Raw genomic sequence first — 22,984 nt, forward strand, 5'->3', positions numbered from 1 at the left:
GCTCTGTTATTTTTTTCCCGGCGTGGTTGCGTCGCTCCTCCGCCGCTAGTCCGTCACTAGTCAGTCCGTCAGCTCAGTGCGCATTCCTCCTCCCTCCGCCTTTATTTATAATGGGAATTTAAACCTCCAAATCAGCGCTTTTATAGCCTGATACCGACGATACATTTCCCCAACAGCAGCGTCTCGTCGCGTCATTTTAAAGGTAGGTTCGGTATGAAAACGTTGTATTTATATTAATGTTGCTTTTAATTTTCGCAGTGCAAATGTTTCAATTGAGTGTCAGTGTCAGTGTGCATTATTTTATTTTTTCGCACGCTCTATCTATACGTCACAACAACAAATGAATCTGCGGTTCAAACAGCCATGCGTTTGGAGCATTATTTTCTAGGTATTTGTTAAACAATACCTACCATGGCTATTTTCGGCATACTTATCGCGGGGAAGTATTAGGCTATGCAGTAGCGTATTATCTGTGTTCTTCTGTGTGCTATTCTTATTCTGTGTTGGTTTATTCTAGTGCGCTACAGCGCTCACCCCCCCCCTTCCCTCCTCCCTCCGTGGCTTTCTGCTCAGCCATGAGGCATTGTTATTATTATCAGGCCCTGCATGGCCATCATACAACGTTATTGTGTATTTGTTAAACGTCATCTCTGTTTTGGGTGCAAATAATAATAATACACGCGCTCTGAATTATTAGGCTATATCTCCCTGGCCCTGCTTATTTCTGTAAAAAAAACATTGATTTGCCATTCGTGTTAGTATTATGCTATATCTCCCTGCTTATTTCAATAAAGCTTGATTTGAATAATTGGCTACTCTAAATAAATAAAAAAATCAATAATAAAATCAATACAAAATAAAGCATGATTTGCTTTTCGTGCATATAGGCTATATCTCGCTGCTTATTTCAATAAAGCAGTATGATTTGCTAATCGTGCATATTATTATGTATTTCATTTTGTATGAGTCTCATTGTTATATATTATTATTATTATTTATTTACCTCTTAGTCCTCTTTAGGCGATTTAGTATTTCACTGTTGTGTTAAGCAGGCACACTGGGACCATGGGGCTGTAAGCCTACACCAGATGAGGAGAATTGTGATGTTCTATTAATAGATTTATTTGCACTGCCCCATCACCACAATATAAAAAAATCAGGCTTACCACAAATCGATCTAGAAAATAACATATTAATAGCACATCTTGTGTTGCATGTAGTTTTTTTTAATGTCTTATTTGTGTCTCACACACATCCCAGCATGCCACCACCACACAGTAACAATAAAAGCTGTGTAATCTATGAAATAGGCATACATAGTCATACTGAGAATGGTTTAAAACGTTTTACCTTGAGACTGTAGATCTGTAGATTATTTTAATTGCTTTGAATTTTTTTTAAATATATATTTTTAAAAAAGGAAACAAAATGAAGGCATATTTACTCGCGACCCATAAAAATGGGTCCACGTCTCCACGTCCCAAAAGTGTGTCCCTCCCGACCCAGTGTTTGGGAACTATGGGTTAAAACAATAGATGATTATACAGAGAAGTCATGCTGTATGAAAGTCTAAAGTGACTTGTCTCTCTATTGATTGATTCATTGATTGAATATTTTATTAGTCAGACTCAGAAATATAAACAGCACGTGGTACAGTAAGACATTAAGGATTACACAAAAAAAGTCCTGGGGACTTGTTTCCATTCAGATTTGGTTTCCTATGGTACACACCCTACCCCCCTCCACCCCCCTCCCTTTCACCATCCATATCTATTTGTTTACATCAGTGATCTTGTTTTATAGGTCCACATGTGCTGGTACTGTATGTGTGTGTGTGTGTGTGTGTGTGTGTGTGTGTGTGTGTGTGTGTGTGTGTGTGTGTGTGTGTGTGTGTGTGTGTGTGTGTGTGTGCATGTGAGAGTCATGTTTGTGCATCCACACAAAAAGTATAGAGGTCTGTGTTTGTGCTTCCTCTTTAACTCGTGGTGCCTCATGTCAGCACATAGGCCATGATGTCACTAATGGTCATGAATCACAAGAAACTGTCTGTAACTGAGAGAGGCTACACGCTGTAGTTTGGATTTCTATCATCTCTCAAAGGACCACCTCACCTATTTTCAATAATCTTCATATAATTACTGTAGTCTTCAGTAATGCTCTCTGTCTTCTTGTGGTCTGTGTCTCAGAGGAGTACTATGGACAGTTCAGACACCTGTCTACTAGTGACATCATTGGTAGGCAGGTTTGGTCATTTCCAATCTGGGAACCCATCGTAATTTCAAACAAGATTTCAAACTTCTTTTTTTAAATGAATGCAAGAACACTTCCTTCTATTTCAGCATGCTAACTTTCCAGGAAGATAAAAGGCTGTAGTTTCTATTTGCTTGGAATCCCCATTGATGATGTCATTGGTCGGCAGGTGTCTCAACGGTCCACAGCCCACCGATGACACACAGAGTGAATAGACAGAAGTTGTGCCATCTTATAATGAGCTTTAGCGAGGACCAATCATATGAAGATAAGGTTGAAAATGGGCAAAGTGCTCCTTTAATGCAGGCGTAGCTGTGCCTGAAGGCCAGAATAGAAGCCTGGTATCTCCCTCCCCTTTGGATGAGGGGTAGATGTGTGGTTTCTCTTGCAGGAGACCTGGGTTCGGGAGGTCGGTGTATCAGATGTGAGTGAATGTTTCAGAGTAGCCGTGCCTGAAGGCCAGAATGATTGGCACAATGTTTGAAAAAGTTTTGGTGACATTTTGTCAAAATAAATATCAATAGGCTCTATGCACAGCAGCCATTTTTGGAGAGAAATTGGGCCTCTTCTTACTTCCTTCACAGGTGTTACCAATGATACTAATGAAGGCTCTGTTCCATTCAGGTCAAACAGAGTCAGGGTGCTGATATTGTGCATGTTGGCTCACTAGAAACACTAGTGGGTCTCAAAGTGTGGTCCAGGGACCCTCATGGTTCCTTGAGGGGGTGTAACGCTGAGAGTGTACAAATGGAACCAAATGGACCCTCCCGGGTCCATTTGGTTCCATTTGTACACTCTCAGAGTTATGGGGGTCCTTGAAATTAAAAAGTTTGAGAACCACTACATGGAACAGATCCTTAATTAGTATCATTGGTAACACCTGTGAAGGAAGCAAGGAAGGGGCCCAATTTCTGTCCAATATGGCTGCTGTGCATAGAGCCTATTTGGGTCTTTAACATGAAAATGTTTGAGAACCACCCCTTTTGGCCTGACGAGAGAGAGAGAGAGAGATGATGGGAAAGAGAAAGAGGAGAGTGCATGAGGTGGTGGCTGTCTGACACATAATTGTTTATTGTGTAGCAAACGGTTCCCATGCCTCTCCTCTGGTAGTGTGAGACCCAGAGCTAGTCTTCTCTCAGCCTAGTAGTGGAAGGCCGTGGCCACAGATAGATGACGTGATGCAGGGGGGTTAATGAATAACCTGGATGATATTACCTCAGCGCTGGGTGTCCTCCAGTTGCTCTCTTTGTGTTTGCCTTTCTCCCCACTGTGCGATATGGCATCATTGAGGTGAATCCCTCATGCTTCAGTTAGCTCATAGGTTTTATAGAACGGGGTGGGTATCTCTTCTGGTGGCGGATTATATCCACTCCTGCAGAGATAAGGTTACTTCCTCCAACTTGGTCTTATTTACATTAGATTTGACAGAACAAAAGGCTTGAGGTTGCATTTTCGTTTACTTATTTTTTGTTATAAACTCTCAACTGACCCTAACCCTGGCGTCCCAATTTTGGGCAAAAATATTTTTTCTACAAGCTCATTAACGCATCACGATGGGATGCGTCGTGATCTCGTAGAAAGCCTTTTTTTCACTATGCTGTAGTATGATAGTAGGCCATGAATTTACGAAAAAAACACAGTTAAAATTTGGAGAGAAGACGTTTCTGCCCGACAGCAACTATATAAGGCTTTTAAAGAGTGTAACAGCCATTCAGAAAATCCAGTTGGACCTGTGCGTGATTTATTTGAATGAACACTATTTGACAGGGCAAACGGAGAACTGTGGATTTCCTCTCTTTCCGTCCTAAAGTTGTTTGGTCTATGTTAGTATAATATGTGGTATTTCAATGTTATCGCTCAGCACTGATAACACTATACCTGTATGAATCTCACACCGGGATAAACAGCACATGCTGTGAATTCTGCTCTTTGCACATTGTTCTAGCACTCAGCTCAGTCTGCTGGTATTGCAGCAAAGACTCTGGTGAAAAAAAGAACCATGTCTAACTGAGCTAAAAGGTGCAAGAAGCAAAGCAATGTACTTATGTAGTTCTCAAACTTTTTTGTGACAAGGACCCCCAAATTGATATGTATTTGACAGGCCCCCATTCAAAAAGGTTTTGTGCCAGGGACCCCCTAGAAGAGAAGATTTATGTAAAAAAAAAAATGATTCAAAAGTTTCCAAACATTTTCAAAAACAGCAGATGTACAAGCTTGCCGTGCAGCACAAGTTTGTAGATCTGAAATTTTTTAGATGGGGGTCAGCGGCCACATACACATCAATTTTGGGGGTCCTTGACATGAAAATATTTGAGAACCAGTGCAGTGGGACATACAGGAAGGGGTTGGTTCTGGGTCTTCAAACGTCATTGTCGTTACAGAGCTCATTTGTGCAGCTTTTAAGCATAATATATATATGATTTTTCACAGCAGCAGACCACCGCCGAATTATGACATTATCTGGGGATCTGTTTCTTTTAGGTAGCACAAATGGCTAATTTGCTGGACAACACCCATTATGTATGATAGAGATGGTTTAGTTTAGGCACAGGTATGGTTTTGTTAAAGAGATATTTCACTTTCAAACATGTTTGGGGTCTTTTAAACATCTACTCAGGCTTTTGTGAGCACCCCTGGTAGTTTTGAAGTTGTTTGACTCAGTATTTAGATATTTGATATTCATTTTATGAGCCTCCTTACTATACAAACCCATTGTAACTTCAACCTCCATTTCCATGTTATTCATTGAAAACACTCGTCCTTGGTTCTGGTGACTGATATTGTCCTTCTAATACGAGAAGGGGCAGTGTTTTTTCAATCGATTTTTTGTATTATTTTGTATATATATTTTGGGAAAATAAATAAAATAAAATAAATAACACCCCCCTCAAGTATTAGAAGGACAATATCTAAATATTGAATCAAGCAACTTAAAAACTGTCTGGGGTGTTCACAAAAGCCAGAGTAGATGTTACAATGGGGTCGTTTGAATCTGAAATATCACTTCATGGTTATTGTGTAAGGATCTGGGAGGGGGGAGGGGGGGTGTAACTGTGATTGCACAGCTCGGCTCCCACACTGCATGCTGGGTATCGTCCTGCTAACCTATTTTAGTGGCTACCCTTTATTTTAGGGGTTTCTGTGTGCCAGCCTGTTTAACTGAATGTTAACTGTACAGGAGTTAAAGGGATAGTTTACACAAAACAAATACTTTTTTTCTATCTATTAGTCACCCCATGGAGACTTGAATTCATGGATATTTTTTAGTTTTAGTCAGCAGCGGTTCCGGTAGGAGACACAAAGGAGACTCTTTGTGTCTGCTGTGAAAATAAGCCTGTTTGTACTTGGTCACACAAACGTGCCGCGCGACTCGGCCGACTTAACGGTTGAGAAATCAGTTATTTTCTCCGAACAACATCGTGGCATGTCAGTCCATATGTGTATATTCAGTCCATAGGCTGAATATAGAGTATAATGTTGCCCTCAGCTTGCTGTTCTGTGAGGTTACAATTCAGAGCAGGATGAGACTGTCTGGTAGCGTGATGCCTTAATTTGTCCTCTGGCGCACGACCACGTCACGCACCGGGACATAACAAACCTGCAAGCTCACAGCGCGTTGTGAGCTTGTAGGTCGGCTATTTTGGGGCGGGGAACACATTTAGACCGCTCAGGCTCGTTGTCAAGGAACAGGTGAGAGAGGTGCGTGGGTAGCCAATGTATCCCTGCACAGATGTACAGTAGAAACTGCCCCTTATAATGCAGACTGTGTCCGTTTGCATTACAAGAACGGCATGGACGAGAATAACTCCCATGCAGTGTTAATTTCGTCGACTAAAACTATGACAAAAAAATGTTCGAGTACTCTCTTTCACTGAAAACGAAATAAAAGCGAAATCAAAACTAAAAGCTATGATGACTAAAACTATGACTAAATATATTGACGATTTCGTCAACAAATAGAAACCAGAGTAAAATGTTAGGGAGGGACTATAGTGGAAAAGAGATATAGTTGAACTAAGATGATTCATTTTATGTTTGGTTGCGCACATGTGTCACGGCCAGAAAATACCAGATCTACAAGCTCACTACTGCGACGCGTTGTGAGCTTGTAGATCTGCTATTTTCAGCATGCAGCCAAGTACGGTACAGGCATTGCAACGCCATCAAGGCCCGCCACAATACATTTTAGTCCACTAAATGAACTGTAGATTTAGTTGATTAAAATCATCTGATATTAAGCCCACCAAAACGTCAGATGACTAAAATGCGTCTAAAACTACATTGAATTTTATTCAAAAGACTATGACTAAAACTAAATCAAAATTTGCTGTCAAAATGAACACATGTCATCCAGTCTGCACCACCTTCCCCTCCTATTAGAATGATTAAACCGTTTAAGCCTTGTACTTCGTTGTACTGTGCATGACACATAGCAAAAATACCAGCTCTATGAGCTTGTAGATCTGCTATTTCTAAGTATGAAGTAACTTGTAACTAAAGTTTTCAAATAATTGCAGTGGAGTAAAAAGTGCATTATTTGTGAGATGTTAGTGGAGTAGAAATGTAAAGTATTGAAAAAAGGTCATACTCAAGTTAAGTGTAAGTACCTCAAAATTCTACACTGAAGTACAGTACTTGAGTAAATATCGTCTCTGTTGGGTGGAAACCTCATATGTCTGAAACTGTTACTTTTCAGGATTCAAATACAAAAAATAGCCAAAAATAGCCGATCTTCAAGCTCAAAACGCATCGCTTTGCACCACAGTTCGAGCTTGTAGATCTGCTACTTTTGAGTTTGTGTGTGGTGGTGTGTAGGTGGGAGTGCAGCGGTACCAGAGCATCCCACTGCAACCCTCCCTGCCCCTCGGCTCACCCCGGCCACGCTGTTTCCATGGCAACGGCAGAATCTGCTTCAGCTTCTGCACAAGCTCTCTCTCTCCTCTCTCTCTCTCTCTCTCTCTCTCTCTCTCTCTCTCTCTCTCTCTCTCTCTCTCTCTCTCTCTCTCTCTCTCTCTCTCTCTCTCTCTCTCTCTCTCTCTCTCTCTCTCTCTCTCTCTCTCTCTCTCTCTCTCTCTCTCTCTCTCTCTCTCTCTCTCTCTCTCTCTCTCTCTCTCTCTCTCTCTCTCTCTCTCTCTCTCTCTCTCTCTCTCTCTCTCTCTCTCTCTACCTCTCTACCTCTCTCATCTTTGTTTTCCGCTGTTGTGTGAGACAGCCTCATGCTGGGCTGCTGCTGGCTTCTGGCTATTTTAGTGATGGGGGGGGGGGGGGTGTTGTTTTCCCTCCATAGTATTCCTTCCTGGATGATGCGGGAGGGATGCAGGAGATGGGTTATTATTATTATGCTGAGTAAGGATGCTGAGAGCCAGGGTTTGTCTCTCTCTCTCTCTCTCTCTCTCTCTCTCTCTCTCTCTCACACGCACACGCACACGCACGCTGTTCTCCCTCCTCCTCCTCTCTTTTCATGGTTCCTCTCTGTCAAACCACTGTACAGTGGTATATACTCAGCAGCAGCAGCTGAGCTAAAGGTCTGCCTTGGGGATGATGAAGGTGCGTTGCAGTCAGAGCAGCAGCATTATATGCTGAGCACCCTTTCTCCCTCTGCTCTCCCTTCACCACCACCACCACCACCTCCGGCACATGCTCCCCTCCCCATCACTGGTCCTCCCCGCCGCACCAACACACACACAGAACGAGAATGATAGAGAGAAGGAGGGACACACAGAGGAAGAAAGAGAGAGAGGGAGAGAGAGAGAGAGAGAGGGAGAGGGAGTGTGGGAGGCAGGGAGAGCAGACTCCTCGGTCGCCATTAGACATATGCAGCGTCAGATGATGTGCTCAGTAGCGGCGGATAAAAGAGAGACAGAGATGATTACATCCCCGGACGCCGTGATGCTCTGCTTGACTGAGGCGTGTTCTACGACACCACATAAAGGTAACGCGTAGAACAGGAGATCCGTGCAGGGCCAGGTCTGCCATGTATAATGATGATGCGGTAGTGAGTCTTGATGTATCGCCGTACCGCTGCTGACTTAGCGCTCACGCCTTTTCGTACGTCACGACACAAAAGTCTGTCACTATGTCAGTATGCCTTATATAACGCGTTAGCTGCGGCTCGCGAGTGTTTTGTTTTGTTTTGTTTTGCCAGAGTTGCATCTGCGTACAGTCCTTATACAAACTACTGTAGATTAAGCTATATTTGTCTTATGTTTTATTTTTTGTGTTACCGTGACCTCATTAGATGTTGTTATGATTCCACACAGTGCACGAGGCAACGCCTTCTTCGCCCGTTGACTTTGAGGTGTTTTTTGATGAAGCCTGTTATATAGGCTTATACGGTACGGTATAGTGTGAATTTGGTGGTTTGTTGTGATGTTGTGTTTGTGGACATGTGGGCCTGCTGTGTGTTGTGCTTGTGATGCAGCAGGAATCTCCCTGTGATCGCGGGGCGTTTGCTGCCATGTTGTGTCATTAGCTTTTCCTCCCATCTATTTATTTGAGATTTGCCTTGGTGTTCTCGCGACGCTGTGCGCTTGCATCAGGCAGGTTGCCAGGTAGCACCCAAATATATGCATGTCTAATGTTGTGGGCTTGGTCGATGGCCCGCCATAGCAGATCTAAGCCTTCTAGCAGGGGTATTTAAAAAACTGTCAGGCCAAGGACCCCTTAGCTGAGAGAGAGATGAAGCAGGCAGCCCTACTACATATTGTATAACATTGTGTTGCAGATTAAACAGTGACAGCACTGTCATCATAAATGAATATATAATATGTTGGATTCATGTTAATCTGTGCTTTCAGACATTTAACCACTTAAACCCTCAATACTTCATAAACTTGACCTTTGGCTCTGTACTTGGTCTGTTCTTTTGTCCCCCTGTTTGCCTGAAATAGGCGATCTACAAGCTCACAACACACCGTGGGGAGTGTTCCCCCTAGAATAGAGATGCTAGGGTTCATGTGGTTAATGTAAAAAAGGGAAGTTCTTATCGCACAAAGATTTGGCGGCTCCCCTCTGCCATGTTGCGTACATATTGTTATGAATCAAGAGTTGGAAGTAAACAAGAGTAATATGGGCAGAAACGGGCAGAAACCAGCTAACTCCAAAATGTTAATTTTTCAGGAAATGAAATAAACAAAACAGAACAAAAAGTGGAGTTAGGAGGTTTTGTTCATCATTGATAAGAACAGCTAAATGGACCTCCAAGCTCACAATGAGGCTGGAGGTCAAAAGGGGGTGGAGCCTGGAGTCAGCAAAACCAGCTAACTCCACCCGCTCCTTTGGTGGAGTTAGATGGTTTAGCAGAACGTTTGAGGATCCAATGGAGTTAACTGGTTTTGTCAGAAGCACTTTTTAATACTTTTTTTTTACCAACACATAGACGTAAAGGGTGTTCAATAGCACTGATTTGTCAAATCAAAATGGAGTTAGCTGGTTTCTGCCCGACAGCAACGATAATGTTGTTAGGGCATAGGTCCTACTTCTAAATATTATATAGTGTACTACACACTACTGCACATGTGTATAAGTATCTGTTTATGTATACTGTGTGTGTGTGTGTGTGTGTGTGTGTGTGTGTGTGTGTGTGTGTGTGTGTGTGTGTGTGTGTGTGTGTGTGTGTGTGTGTGTGTGTGTGTGTGTGTGTGTGTGTCTAGTATGTATTTATACTACACACTACTGTACATCTATTTATGTATACTGTGTGTGTGTGTGTGTGTGTGGGGTACATACGTATACTACACACTACTGTACATGAGTATAAGTATCTATTTATGTATACTGCGTGTGCGTGTGTGTGTAGACTCCATGCATGTGGTCGAAAACAGCACAATCATGGCACATCACAAGTTATCTGCTTATCTCTATTTTTTTTCCCTTTCTCTCTCTCTCTCTCTCTCTCTCTCTCTCTCTCTCTCCTGTGTGGAGTGGTGTGTTTCATGTCATTTGGTTTCTGCTTCATCGCCATGGTTGTCTGTCTGCCCGCCTCGGCCTTGAAGCGGGTTGTGTTGCTAGGCGGAGGAGAAGTCCTCGTTGAATAACAACCCCCCCCCCCTTCCTCCCTCACCCAGTGTCGCGGGTGTCAAAGGTTAGGGAGCAGTGCTCGACTCCTTCCCATGATGAAACCACTGACCAGGGCTCTCTCTCTCTCTCTCTCTCTCTCTCTCTCTCTCTCTCTCTCTCTCTCTCTCTCTCTCTCTCTCTCTCTCTCTCTCTCTCTCTCTCTCTCTCTCCTCTCTCTCTCTCTCTCTCTCTCTCTCTCTCTCTCTCTCTCTCTCTCTCTCTCTCTCTCTCTCTTAGCTCACCCACCTACTCACTGTTGCTGTGCTGTAGTAAATGTTTTTGTTCTTCTCCATCACATAGACAGTGTTGTTCTCTCCATGTTCTTCATGTGTAGCACGTACAGTAGTGAAGCCTGTTCATCAGAGCACAATCATGTCTTTTCTTGTACACTATTCTGCTATTTCGTCGCTGTCTGGGCAGAAACCTCTTATCTCCATATTTCAACTTTTTCTGTTTTATCGTAAAATGAACGGCCTACTTGATCATACTACAGCGGCACCCAAAAAGCGGCTTCGCGCCGCGTTTCGAGCTTGTGGATCTGCTACTGTTGATGCTTTTGAAGTTGAATCCTGAAAAGTAACAGTTTTGGACATATGAGGTTTGCTATGATCATCAGGGTTCCTTTTATCCAATGGATTTGACATGCATGAATGCTAGTACGCAATGATGCAGTATACTCACTGTACAGGATCATTTCTACTTCATTGAGCCACCCTTTGGACGAGCGTCGCTCAAAAACATTTACGTTATCGTTTATTGTCAGTGGAATCGTATCATCATGATGCGACCACAACCTGATAATGCACAATTGTGTCTTCTAAATTGATTTGATTTAACCCAAACTTTGTTATAAAGTGTGACTTTAACACGCACAAGAGTTTTGCTTGACGAAACAAATAGCATTGCCTTTCAATCCACTGCAGTGACCAGCACTGTGATTTACTGTCAGATCTTTACGAACACAAGCCAATATCGTGATACATATCAATCAAAAAAAAATATCCATGTGATTCTAGTGATATTGATCTCTCAGGCATATCGCCCAGCCTTAAAATGACTTATTTCCATCTGAAAAAGGTTGACAAAGTATGAATATGTTTTGATATATCGTTGCTGTCGGGCAGAAATCTCCATATTTTAACTTTTTATTCTTTTTCGTAAATGAATGCCCTGCTTGATGATACCACAGCGTCACACAAAAGTAACAAAAGCTTGCAGATCTGCTACTTTTGCAATTGTTTTATTTAAATCCTGAAAAGTAACAGTTTTGGACATGTATGTACATATAGAGGTTTTTCACCCGACAGAGACGATATCCAAAGACCCAGTGTTAAGTCTGTTTATCTATGTCCTCTCTCTCTCTCTCTCTCTCTCTCTCTCGCTCTCTCTCTCTCTCTCTCTCTCTCTCTCTCTCTCTCTCTCTCTCTCTCTCTCTCTCTCTCTCTCTCTCTCTCTCTCTGTGTTTAAAAAACATAGTCTGTTAATCTACATCTCGCCTCACCTATACTGTCATACGCTCCCTTTTTCATCTGAGGTTTAAAGCTCCATTTAGACTTTGGGGAGGAGGGGGGAGGCGAGGCATTTATTTTTCATGACACCCGCTACCGTGCCATGCGGATGAATAAAACAACATGATGAACGTTCGTTCACATTGTGACCTTCTCAACTGGTCGTTGCGTGACACCCTCAGTGGTCCAGGGAAGTGGACCACTGAACTGGCTCTCACCTAGTCTGCATTCTCAAATACCACTGCTGTTCTGTTTGGTCTTAGTTCACTGGAGGGTACCGTCCCGAACCGTACCGTGCACGTGCACACACACACACACACACACACACACACACACACACACACACACACACACACACACACACACACACAGTCATTAATCCCTGTCAATGGTATGTGTGTGTGTGTGTGTGTGTGTGTGTGTGTGTGTGTGTGTGTGTGTGTGTGTGTGTGTGTGTGTGTGTGTGTGTGTGTGTGTGTGTGTGTGTGTGTGTGTGTGTGTGTGTGTGTGTGTGTGTGTGTGTGTGCGTGTGTGTGTGCGTGATTGTATTACTATACTTGTAAGGGCCAAATGTCCCCACGTGTATGGCAGAATTTGAGAAGTAAACATTGTGGTCCTCCTCCCAAGAGAAATGGATGTATTTTATGGTTAAAAAAACGATTTGGGGAGTTAGGCTTATATACACTTTCAGGTTGGTGTTAGGATTAGACATTAACTGTCGAGGTTAGGTTCAGGGGTTATGGTTAGATTCATGGCAGATTTAAATGCTTATAGTTGTGCACCTCTGTCGTGCACCGAGAATAGGCGATCTACAAGCTCACAATGAGTCGCAGCCCTGACGCATTGTGAGCTTGTAGGTTGCCTACTTTCGGCTTTAGGGTTATGGTTGAAAATGCAGTGCCATAAATGTTTAAATGTCCTCTCAAGTATATTAATGCAAACGTGTGTGTGTGTGTGTGTGTGTGTGTGTGTGTGTGTGTGTGTGTGTGTGCGAGGGAGCGTGTGCGTACACGTGTGTGCCACATTAAATGTGATTGCTGTAGTGGGCGTCAGAGGAGGGGAGTAGATTGGGGGGTGATTACAAGTGATAGATAGCAGGAGGCAGTTCATCAAGTTTATAGAGGTATCTCTGTGACACACACACACACACACACACACACACACACACACACACACACACATGTGCGCGCGCACACACACACACACACGTCCAGGAGGATGCCGCGCGGGCCATTCATCTGTGTCCAGACCTGCTCTCCAAATTCCCCTGGCTTAATTTATCTCACCCCTCCCAGTTTCCTGTTTCAAGAGCTGCCTCACTGGAGACCCTCCATCAACAACAACAACACCACCACGCGCGCGCGCGCGCACACACACACACACACACACACACACACACACACACAAGCACACACGCACGCACAGGTGCATGCACGAACACACACACACACACAGACAGACCAGCAACAAGCGCATGCATACACACGGTTTCTATTGTTGCACATGTTTCACTTTGTCCGTGCCTTTGTGTTTTGCTGTGTGATGATAATTCCTTCAGATACCAGCACAGAATATTAATAGTCTTTATTGTCCCCACAGGGATATTCATCTTCACAGTGTGTCCCAACAGAAAAACACATAGCAGAACAACATAGCACACAGACAACATAACACCAAGACAATACGATGAAGAGCCCAGTGGATGATGATCTGGGGTTTGGCCTTTTTAATGTCCAAAAATAGCATTTTACACCATTGTGTGTAGAATCGCAGTGGATGATGATCGGTGTGGCCTTTAATGTGCTAAAAAATATCGTTTTACACCTTTTGTGGAGAATTGCAGTTATTTTTAACATGCCAGAGGATCAAAGCCCTGACACAACAAGAAGAGAGACTGTTAATGCAAAAACACAGTCACCCAGCACGCTTGGCATACTGTGGGCTCCGTGGTTGAGATGTCCCACACGTCACTGGAAGCAGTTGGGTGGCATTGTTTTCATCTAGCCAGCGTTGTTGGCAGCATGACTGCACTGGAACTCTGTCTGAGGACCAGAGGTGATCATGCCCTTGATTAGAGCCCGAACCGATGTCACCATGTTTGTGTCTGATGCCGATCCCAATTCTATAGTGCTATAGACCAGTGGTTGTCAGACTTTTTCATGTCAAGAACCCCAAAAAATTATATGTATTTGGCTGCAGACCTCCATCTGAAAAATGCTTTGTGCTAGGGACCCCCAGAAGAGAAGATTTGTGTTCAAATCATTCAAATGTATGCAAAAAACACTTTTACGATTTTGTAAAAAAGCTTGCAGCGTGGCACGAAGATTGTAGATCTGCTATTTTTTAAATTTCTTTGTAAAACCTTTGAACATTTTCACCAAGAATGACATGCTAAAATTATACGGACAAAAAGGTCGAAAGTGGTTCAAAGTCAGGATTCCTCGGCTGCATAACTGGCGATACCGATGTTGTCCTAAAAGTAAAGATGCATGAGTAATCGGTCATCATATCGGTATCGGCCGATGTTGGCCTTAAAATGCGATATCAGTGTGTTTATGCCTTTTTCAGAAAGGACAAAATGTGAACTTGTTTTTATACAGATATTCGACATCAGTAAATATCAACCATAACGGCAATGTTGACATTCGTTATTGGTAAATGTGACATTAGTGCATCCCTACCAAAAAGTCAAATAATGGCCGATATATCGGCCAGACGGATACTGTCTATCGGTCGGGCTGTGCCCTTGATGTGTGACTGCCCGCTGATGCCCGCCAGCATCTCAGAAGTGACAGTGGCACGTTAGAATGTCTCTGCCTGCCAAAGCCGTCCAATGCCACACTTTTGTTATACGAGGTTACTATATGTGTGCACGGTAAAATCTTATCTGCTTATGAGACTGCAAAAAAAGAAAATCCTCCAGTGATTGATTTAACTCTGTTAACTCTGCAGCAATGTTTACACTCAGTTAAATCAACGCTACAGATTTTATATGGATGTATATATCGTACCATAAATTCTATATAGCTGGTAATAAATGAGTAAACCCTGATTGATTCTTGATAATTCATCATGACAGATGAATTGCACTATGGTTGCACTGGTTTTAGTTAGAATATGAACTTATTTATTGTATTTGTATTTTTAAAAGAGTATCGTAGGATATACGTATGTAGTATTGTAGGATGCATACGTTCGTTCTTTCTGTCTTGTCTGTATTTCCTGTCTTTTTAAATGCTGACCCTGGGAGCTGCAGCTCCAAGAGTTCCTATGCATTCGTGCAAATGTCAAATAAAGTATATTCTATCTTCTTCTTTCCCCCCCCCTTTTCTTCTCCACTGCCTCCCTCTCTTCTGTCCACCTCAGGCACCACGATGGACCTCGCCACGGCCGCTCCGGTGGTAGCCTTTCCCTTCCTCCGCTGACCTCTCCTCCTCTTCCTCATCACCCTCTCTGTCAGCTGTCTCCAATCCCACTCACTTCTTCCCTACCCCACCCTGAACCACCCTCCTCCATCCTCCCCCTGTGACCTGCTGCTGAACCCCAGGGGTGACTGACTGACTGACATCATCATCATCATCATCATGGCAGGGGAGAAAGGGCAGAGCCACAAGCGGAGCGCCATGGACATCAAGCGCCTGGCGGGGCTGATCCAGCGCGGGACGGGCAGGCTGCTGGTCATCGACAGCCGGACGTTCTCCGAGTACAACGCGTCCCACGTGCAGAACGCCGTCAACGTGTGCTGCTCCAAGCTGGTGAAGAGGCGGCTGCAGCAGGACAAGGTGTCCGTCACCGAGCTGCTGCAGCCCAACGGCAAGGTCAAGGTGGGTCCTCCTCCAGGTTACCATGGGTCCAAACCCCCCAACGGAGGGATTTTTGTTGTTTGTTGTTTTCTTAACCTCTTAAACCCTCTAGACCAGTGGTTCTCAAACTTTTTCATGTCAAGGACCCCCAAAATGATACTTATTTGGCCGCGGACGCCCATCTCAAAATATTTTGTTCCAGGGACCCCCAGAAGCAAAGATTTGAGTACAAATGTTCGCTTTAAAATATATATATATTCAATGATTTGCACAAATGTTCACGATAAAAAAAATCATAGCCAAACGGCCGAACTATAAAATATGGTTAAAGTGGTTAAAATGATTGTGACACTATATTAACTTATTTTGCTGGGGACCACCTGGTATCCCTCCAAGGACCCTTGGGGGTCCCGGACCCCACTTTGAGAACCAAGGCTCTAGACATAGTAAACTGGACCTGAGTTGTATCTGTACCTTTTTCCGTCTACTCCTAATCTTTTTGCCAAAAATAGCCAATCTATTCTGATGTCACAATTGATTATCAGTATGACATTTACAGTACAGATGTGTTGAGTTAAAACTGCCTCTTATTTTTAGCAATTCACAATGTAGGTATTTAGCAGACGCTCTTATCTGGAGCGACTTCAAATAAGCAAGGTAAATAATCACGTACATAGAATGCAGAGAGAACAGTAGTGCCTCGAGATACTAGACCAGGTAAAAACATGAACCTCACATCTGTCTAAGCAATATGCCACCTAAATAACAATCTGCACAGTGAAACTATAGGATACCAGGGTAAACAATGAACCTGGCATCTGTCTAAAACATGCTACTGTATGTAAATTACATTCTTAACATTGAAAAAACATGGCAACGACTGACCAAAGATATGTCTGCATAGTAGCCATATCTTGGTCAGTCGCTAGCATCAAGGAGAATAGTCCGTATTCCAGTACCGTTTGGGGTCTGTCTGACTCTGATCCGACCCCGGCCTGCACCAGATCAGTGTGTCTGCGGCTATATTTGGCGGAACGGTCGGGCGTTAGTTACTGTACGGTTTATTGCTTTATCAGTGGCCCTGAAATCGGATCCTCCCGTTTTCCATGACTTCTGCTCTGAATACGACAGCCTTTTTTCCATGTCCGTCCGTGGCATGCTAACTCCTGTATTTTTAGTTCGCTGTGTGAAACTGAAGGAACTTTAGAAGGGGGGGAAAACCCAAGCGTGCACGCACAGACACACACACACACACACACACACACACACACACACACACACACACACACACACACACACACACACACACACGCACACACACACGCGGAAGTGCACATGCACACACTCTCAGAGTATGTGAGTTTGTGTGTGTATGTGTTTATGTACATGCACGTATCAACCGAACCAGTGTTGCACGATGGTAGCTTAAGCGTCTCAACAAAGCTGTGGAAGGCGGCCAATGACATCCTCTCCCCAGCTGCACTCAAGGCCTGACGGCTGTATACCTACAGTACTTAGTGTGTGTTTTGCGGTGTGTGTGTGTGTGTGTGGCAGTAATGATGACACAATAAGGCCACTGATTGTTGCCGTTCTATTCGTGGAGGCGGCCGATGACAGAAAAACCAGGATGGAGGAAATGTAGACGGGGATTATTTTTTATTTTCTTCCTTTTGGGTGATACACCTTTTTTACTTCCTGTTTGATCACATTAGAGCCTGGCTGTACATGTGAGCTGTCATTGCTTCCTGGGTCTAATGATTTATCACCGTGCACCCGTTCTAACCTTATAACCAAAATGTATAAGGTTACCTTACACCAAACGTAGAACCTTATACCAAACGTATAACCTTATACCAAACTTTAAATACCAAAGGCACCTGGTCCTAAGCCTGTCACAGTTCTTACGTAATCACCTGGTCGCAATTATTTGGGCTAATCGCAATTAGTTTCGTATAAGCGTGAGAATCGTTTGCATTCATCTGTATATATCGGCTGTCACAAATCACGATCATGACATTTTACTTGATTATTAATTGCCACTCAAATATTTGTCATTAACCATTTAATTGTGTTTCTGTCATTGAACATCGGAACATTATGAATAAAAACTACATTTCTATTTGCTTTTTAGGCTTTGTAAACAAAAGTTACACAGGGCAGATAGGACAAATAACAAAAATACAAAGAAATATATATTATATAAATATTTAATAACTTTATGCAAAAATGAATAACAAACATTAATAGTTGAAATAGCCGATCTACAATCTTGTAGATCCGCTATTTTCACTATTTTTGAAAATGTTTGAAAATGTATTAACATTTTTCAATATGGAAATGATTATGACGATTATGCAAAAAGATTGCTATTAGGCTATTAGATTATGTAATAATTGTGGCAGGCCTAATTGTGGCAGGCCTAATCGCAACGTGTTGTGAGCTTGTAGACAATTTCTGCTACTTTTTCTATCTTTCCACTTTTAAAGCTTCAGCTTAAATTGTGGAAGATAGGCCATCAAGCTAAAGCTGACCTGGGTATATCACTTATCACGACATGAAGTGGGTTCTGAAGGCCAGCGTGTGGCAGTCATCCCAATTCACTGAAATGCCATGACAGAATTCACACCCCCAGAGTATCACTAGATGAATGACTACGCTGCCAAAAGTGCCGGCCTGGATCAAAGGCATGATAGATTAAGCCCTGTTCAAATTCTATGCGGCCTGCCATCTGGCATGCCCCAAAATGTGCCGCATTAATAGAAGTGATGTACCCGAGCCCGGAGATAAGGCTCTCCCAAAGCTCTGGTGTAGCTAGTGTAAGATTCTCTTTGAATTATCTCTTCACCTCACGGCTCAATCAGAAAGAAAACGTGTGTGTGTGTGTGTGTGTGTGTGTGTGTGTGTGTGTGTGTGTGTGTGTGTGTGTGTGTCATTTTCAACTGACTGATATTCCAACATTCAAGCATTCCATGATGTACAGTAATATGCCTATATACTAATATGCCTATATATAACTATATATAACCCATATACTAGGTGATTAGCATTCTTTGGTTTCGGCTCCTTGACATAGTAGCAACAAGAAAAAAAAATCACACCCAGTGTGAGTAAGCGGTGCCTACTCTGTTTGATGAGTGTGTGCTGTCATTCAGTCTGTGTGTGTGTGTGTGTGTGTGTGTGTGTGTGTGTGTGTGTGTGTGTGTGTGTGTGTGTGTGTGTGTGTGTGTGTGTGTGTGTGTGTGTGTGTGTGTGTGTGTGTGTGTGTGTGTGTGTGTGTGTGTGTGTGTGTGTGTGTGTGTGTGTGTGCGTGTGTGTGTGTGTGCATTTCTTGAAGTGCCGCACGTGTTGCATATTTGCCGTCCGCAAACGGACGGACGCACACACACGGTCAAATGTAGAGCGGCTGGCACCGCTAAAAAAAGGAATAGCGATAAAGTGACAATAATAAAAATAGTAGATAGAAATAACTACATAATAATAATAACATAATAAACTACATAATAAACTAGCACACTGTGTTAGGTGCCTTTGTTGTTTCATTTCAATTTCTGTCTTCTTCTCACGTCTATTTCACGTTAATCTCTGCCTCTCTCAAGTGGTTCTCAAACTTTTAAAATTCATAGCAGATATACAAGCTCACAGCGCGTCACTTTGTGCTGCACTGCAAGCTTGTACATCTGCTATTTAAAAAATTATAATCTTGATAGTATTGCAAAATTTTGAATAGTTTTGACACAGAATCTTCTCTTCTGGGGGTCCTGGCACACAGCCAAATACATATCAATTTGGGGGTCCTTGACATGAACAAAAAAAACATCAGCCTCCCCTTCATTCTCTCTTGCTCTCTTCTCTTGCTCTCTGGCCATCAACCCTACCCCCCACCAGTAAAAGAGGATAATGCAATGCGATTAATGCTAGGCCGGATAAAGCTGGCGCAGGCCAGGTTGAGGGGAGGGGGGGAGGGGGCCGCACGCCACCCAGAGGCCTTTTGTTATTGGCTGAGCATGACATCACCCCCTTTTGTGTGGTCACTGGCTAGGCGGCGGGCTGGGCACGTGCAGACCGGCTGTATGGTGTTAAAGCAGGCCTCCCGGGCTAAACCCACCCCCCCTATAACACCACACTGACATACCCCCCTCCGTCCTCTCTACCCCCCACAGGGCTCTGACTGAGCACTGCCAAGGGACAGCCGAGGCAGCAAAGGGACACCATTGTGGCCCCTTTTGTGTGGGGAAGTGAATACAGGAAGCGGGAGAGCAGAGCGCCACAGTGGGCATTCATGGGTGGGCTTGCTATAGCTGCCGCCGCGGCGTCTTCCCCTTTCACATCCCATTGAGCGCTAATAGCCTGCATCCCCCCCCACCACCCAACCAACCCCGGGGCGACACACAGCGCCTTTCACACAGGGCGCCCCGACGAAGATGAGACCTGTGACCGCCAGTTACAAGGATGTCCTGGTTCCTTTACACCCTCACCACCCCCTCCATCGCATCCAATCTTCTCTTAAACCCCCCATCTACTCTCTCCACAGCGCAGGCTCTCATCAATGTAGGTCAGAGATAGATACGGTAGGCTGGGCGGGGGTGGGGAGGTGGACATGTTCAGCCGTCAGTGCTTCCTAATGGCACTTTGTCCTTCGCATAGAAACGATTCAACTCAGCTCAACTCTACTCGACGTTTTATCTCCGCCAGGCCGAATGTAAACTAGTGAAATTACGCCCTGTCAGCCCTGTCTATTTCTTTGTCTGGCTGGCTGTGTTAATCTTGAAAACGTCTTTTTCCCCCACATATTGTGTATATATTCTTTAACTATTATAATAATTAAGGCGATGACAGACGTAGCGGGCTGAAACAGTGCCCAAATATGGAATCCATCATAGAAACAGAACATCATAGACAAGTGACACCATACACTTACATACACCCGGCCTGGCGGGGATATGCGTTAACACTGAGTGCCTCTTCTGAGTTTGGTTTTCTATTACGCTAAAGTTCCTGGTACCTGGTGTAAAAAAATAAAAAAGGAGGAATTGTGACGTGAAAACACTGCAGACTACCGATTGGTCAGAGACAATCATCACGACCGATTCCTCTATGCTGCATTGAAACTTTTCAATTAGCTGTTGTGCTGAATCAATATTGAGCAATTGCATGGCCTATTTCTCACCTAAAATGTTATCACAAACGTCTTTTTGTTGAACTGAACAGGTTAAATTAGCACGCTCCTGCGGTGCGCAGAGGGTTGGACGTCACTGTGACAAGCAGCTACATAGAGTTGAGTCAAGTTGAGCTGGTTCTATGCAGATGGAAAATCCTCGTCACGCAGTCAAATCTCGTGTCAACTCAGAGAGTGTAAAAACGCACCCGTAATTGTACGGTGCACCGGTGGTGGCTGATTGACAGGCGAGCAGGCGGAGGAGTGTTTTGGCTTAAGCCAAACTAATCCCCGGTGTGCTGCTGCTTTTGAGCGTAGGAGGCGCCCAGGTCTGACAGATGGACCAGAGGTCAGCGCAAGCAGAAGACAGCCAGAAGGAGAGGAAACAGTCCTCCTGTGTGTGTGTGTGTGTGTGTGTGTGTGTGTGGGGGGGAAGGGGGGTGTATGTAGGCCAGGGATTCTGGATGGGACTCAGTCCAGCAGTTTTTCAGCAAAACTTATAGGTCAGGATTTAGAAGGGGTTTTTAGAATCACCCTCAGGTCTGTTGTCTATGGCAGTCCCAAAACTTTGAATATTTTGTTATCATTGCATAAGATTTTGTCAAAATAGCAATTCTTCTACATTCTCTAATTGTGTGGACTTCTTGTAAATTAGGTAATGCAGATGTTTAACAATCATTTAACTCTTGAGTGCGTAAAATGAAACTGGTCCATTTGGTTTCATTTTACACTTTCAAGAGTTAAATGATTGTTCTACAAGAACCATTTGGTTACCAACTCTCCATCATTTAGCTGGGGACCACCTGGAAACTCCTCAAGGACCACTGTTGGTCCCCGGACCACTGGTTGAGAATCACTGTTCTATGAAAAAGGAAGAACGGTTTGGATACAACACAGGCTATAGCTGGCTGTGATGTCAGACAGTGTTTATAGAACACTGTGTTTAACACTGTTGAAGTCTGTAGGTGTATTTCACACTGTTTTGTTTTATATAATTGGGAGAATCGTTCATTTGGACCATTGTACCATAAACATACCACGGATCAGATGTCTGTATTTATTTTGCTTATTATTTATTTATTTATTTTATGTAGTAGCAGCTTGCTCCTGTGAGAATTAAATAGATGGAACAATAGATTTTGCCATTTTAGTTTTATGATGAAATGCCTACATATCCGCATAATAATTACAAATTGCACACACATTGGTGTTAACCACTTAAACCCTCTATACTTAAAACAGACCGAGTTACTTGCAACTGTACTTGGTATGCTCTTTTTCCCCCCACTACACCAAATCTCTTCTCCAGGAAAATCGCCGATCTACAAGCTCACAACGTAATTCATAGTGTGAGCTTGTAGATCTGCTATTTTTGAAGAATAGGGATGCTTGTGGTTCAAGTGGTTAATTGCTTGTTTTGGATGAGTGCCTCAGTACCAAGCTCAAGCTGTTGGCCTATGATCCCTAATCCGTTTAGCAGTATAGGGCAATCAACACCACCAATGCCCATAAACCAGATATTATATTGTCTCTGTCGGGCGGAAACCTCATTATGTCCAAAACTGTTACTTTTCAGGATTCAAATTACAAAAAAATATGGAGATAAGAGGTTTCTGCCCGACAACAACGATATACAGCAACTACTTCTTGTGAAGGACTCTCGCTGATGATTCGGCGTTACTCATCTTAACACTGCACAGTGAGGACATTTTGTGACTTTAAATAAATTAACCGCCCACAGCCAGGGCTGTCATTTGGGCTCCAGGGGGGATGGCGATGAATTGCCACCCCCTAGCTTTCTCATATATCCAAAGATTCAGGTATTTTGTCCACCACCTTTTTTATGATGTGTGCAGATTAATCAGATTTTAGATGGACTCTTTTAGACACTTGTTTTCTTTCTGTAACCATACATTCATTAATCACTTGAAGAACTGGCCTACCTACTTTGGGCATGTTATTACAGGCAAAAACATTTTCTTTTTGTTCCTCTTCTTTTTTTTTTTATAGCAAAAAATAGCAGATCTACTGTACTCTTGTAATTGCAGTGAAGTAAAACTGCAAAACTATTGTAGATTTTTTTTGGCCAACATTTGTAACTAAAATCTTTAGTTTTTAGTTTCTGGAGGTCCCTGGCACAAAACCTTTTCAGATGGGGGTCCGCAGCCAAATACATATAATTTTTGGGGTCCTTGGCATGAGAACCAACT

At 43.3% G+C, this 22,984-nt stretch overlaps 1 protein-coding gene across 2 annotated transcripts in view; it reads left to right on the forward strand.

Annotated features, from left to right (window-relative positions):
• dusp8a (dual specificity phosphatase 8a) overlaps positions 1 to 22,984 on the forward strand; it is a 57,684-nt gene that overhangs the window by 317 nt on the left and 34,383 nt on the right. Inside the window, exons 1-2 of one of the 2 annotated variants that reach the window (XM_084061037.1) lie at positions 129 to 202; positions 15,183 to 15,640. In XM_084061037.1, the coding sequence (XP_083917163.1) occupies positions 15,401 to 15,640 (240 nt within the window). In that variant the 5' untranslated portion in view covers positions 129 to 202; positions 15,183 to 15,400. Of the gene's footprint in view, positions 1 to 128; positions 203 to 15,182; positions 15,641 to 22,984 lie in introns of those variants that run through there. The other variant, XM_084061036.1, reaches the window with a different exon arrangement.

This window comes from Gymnoscopelus microlampas, assembly GCF_963454915.1.
Source record: "Gymnoscopelus microlampas genome assembly, chromosome: 6".
NCBI lineage: Eukaryota > Metazoa > Chordata > Actinopteri > Myctophiformes > Myctophidae > Gymnoscopelus > Gymnoscopelus microlampas.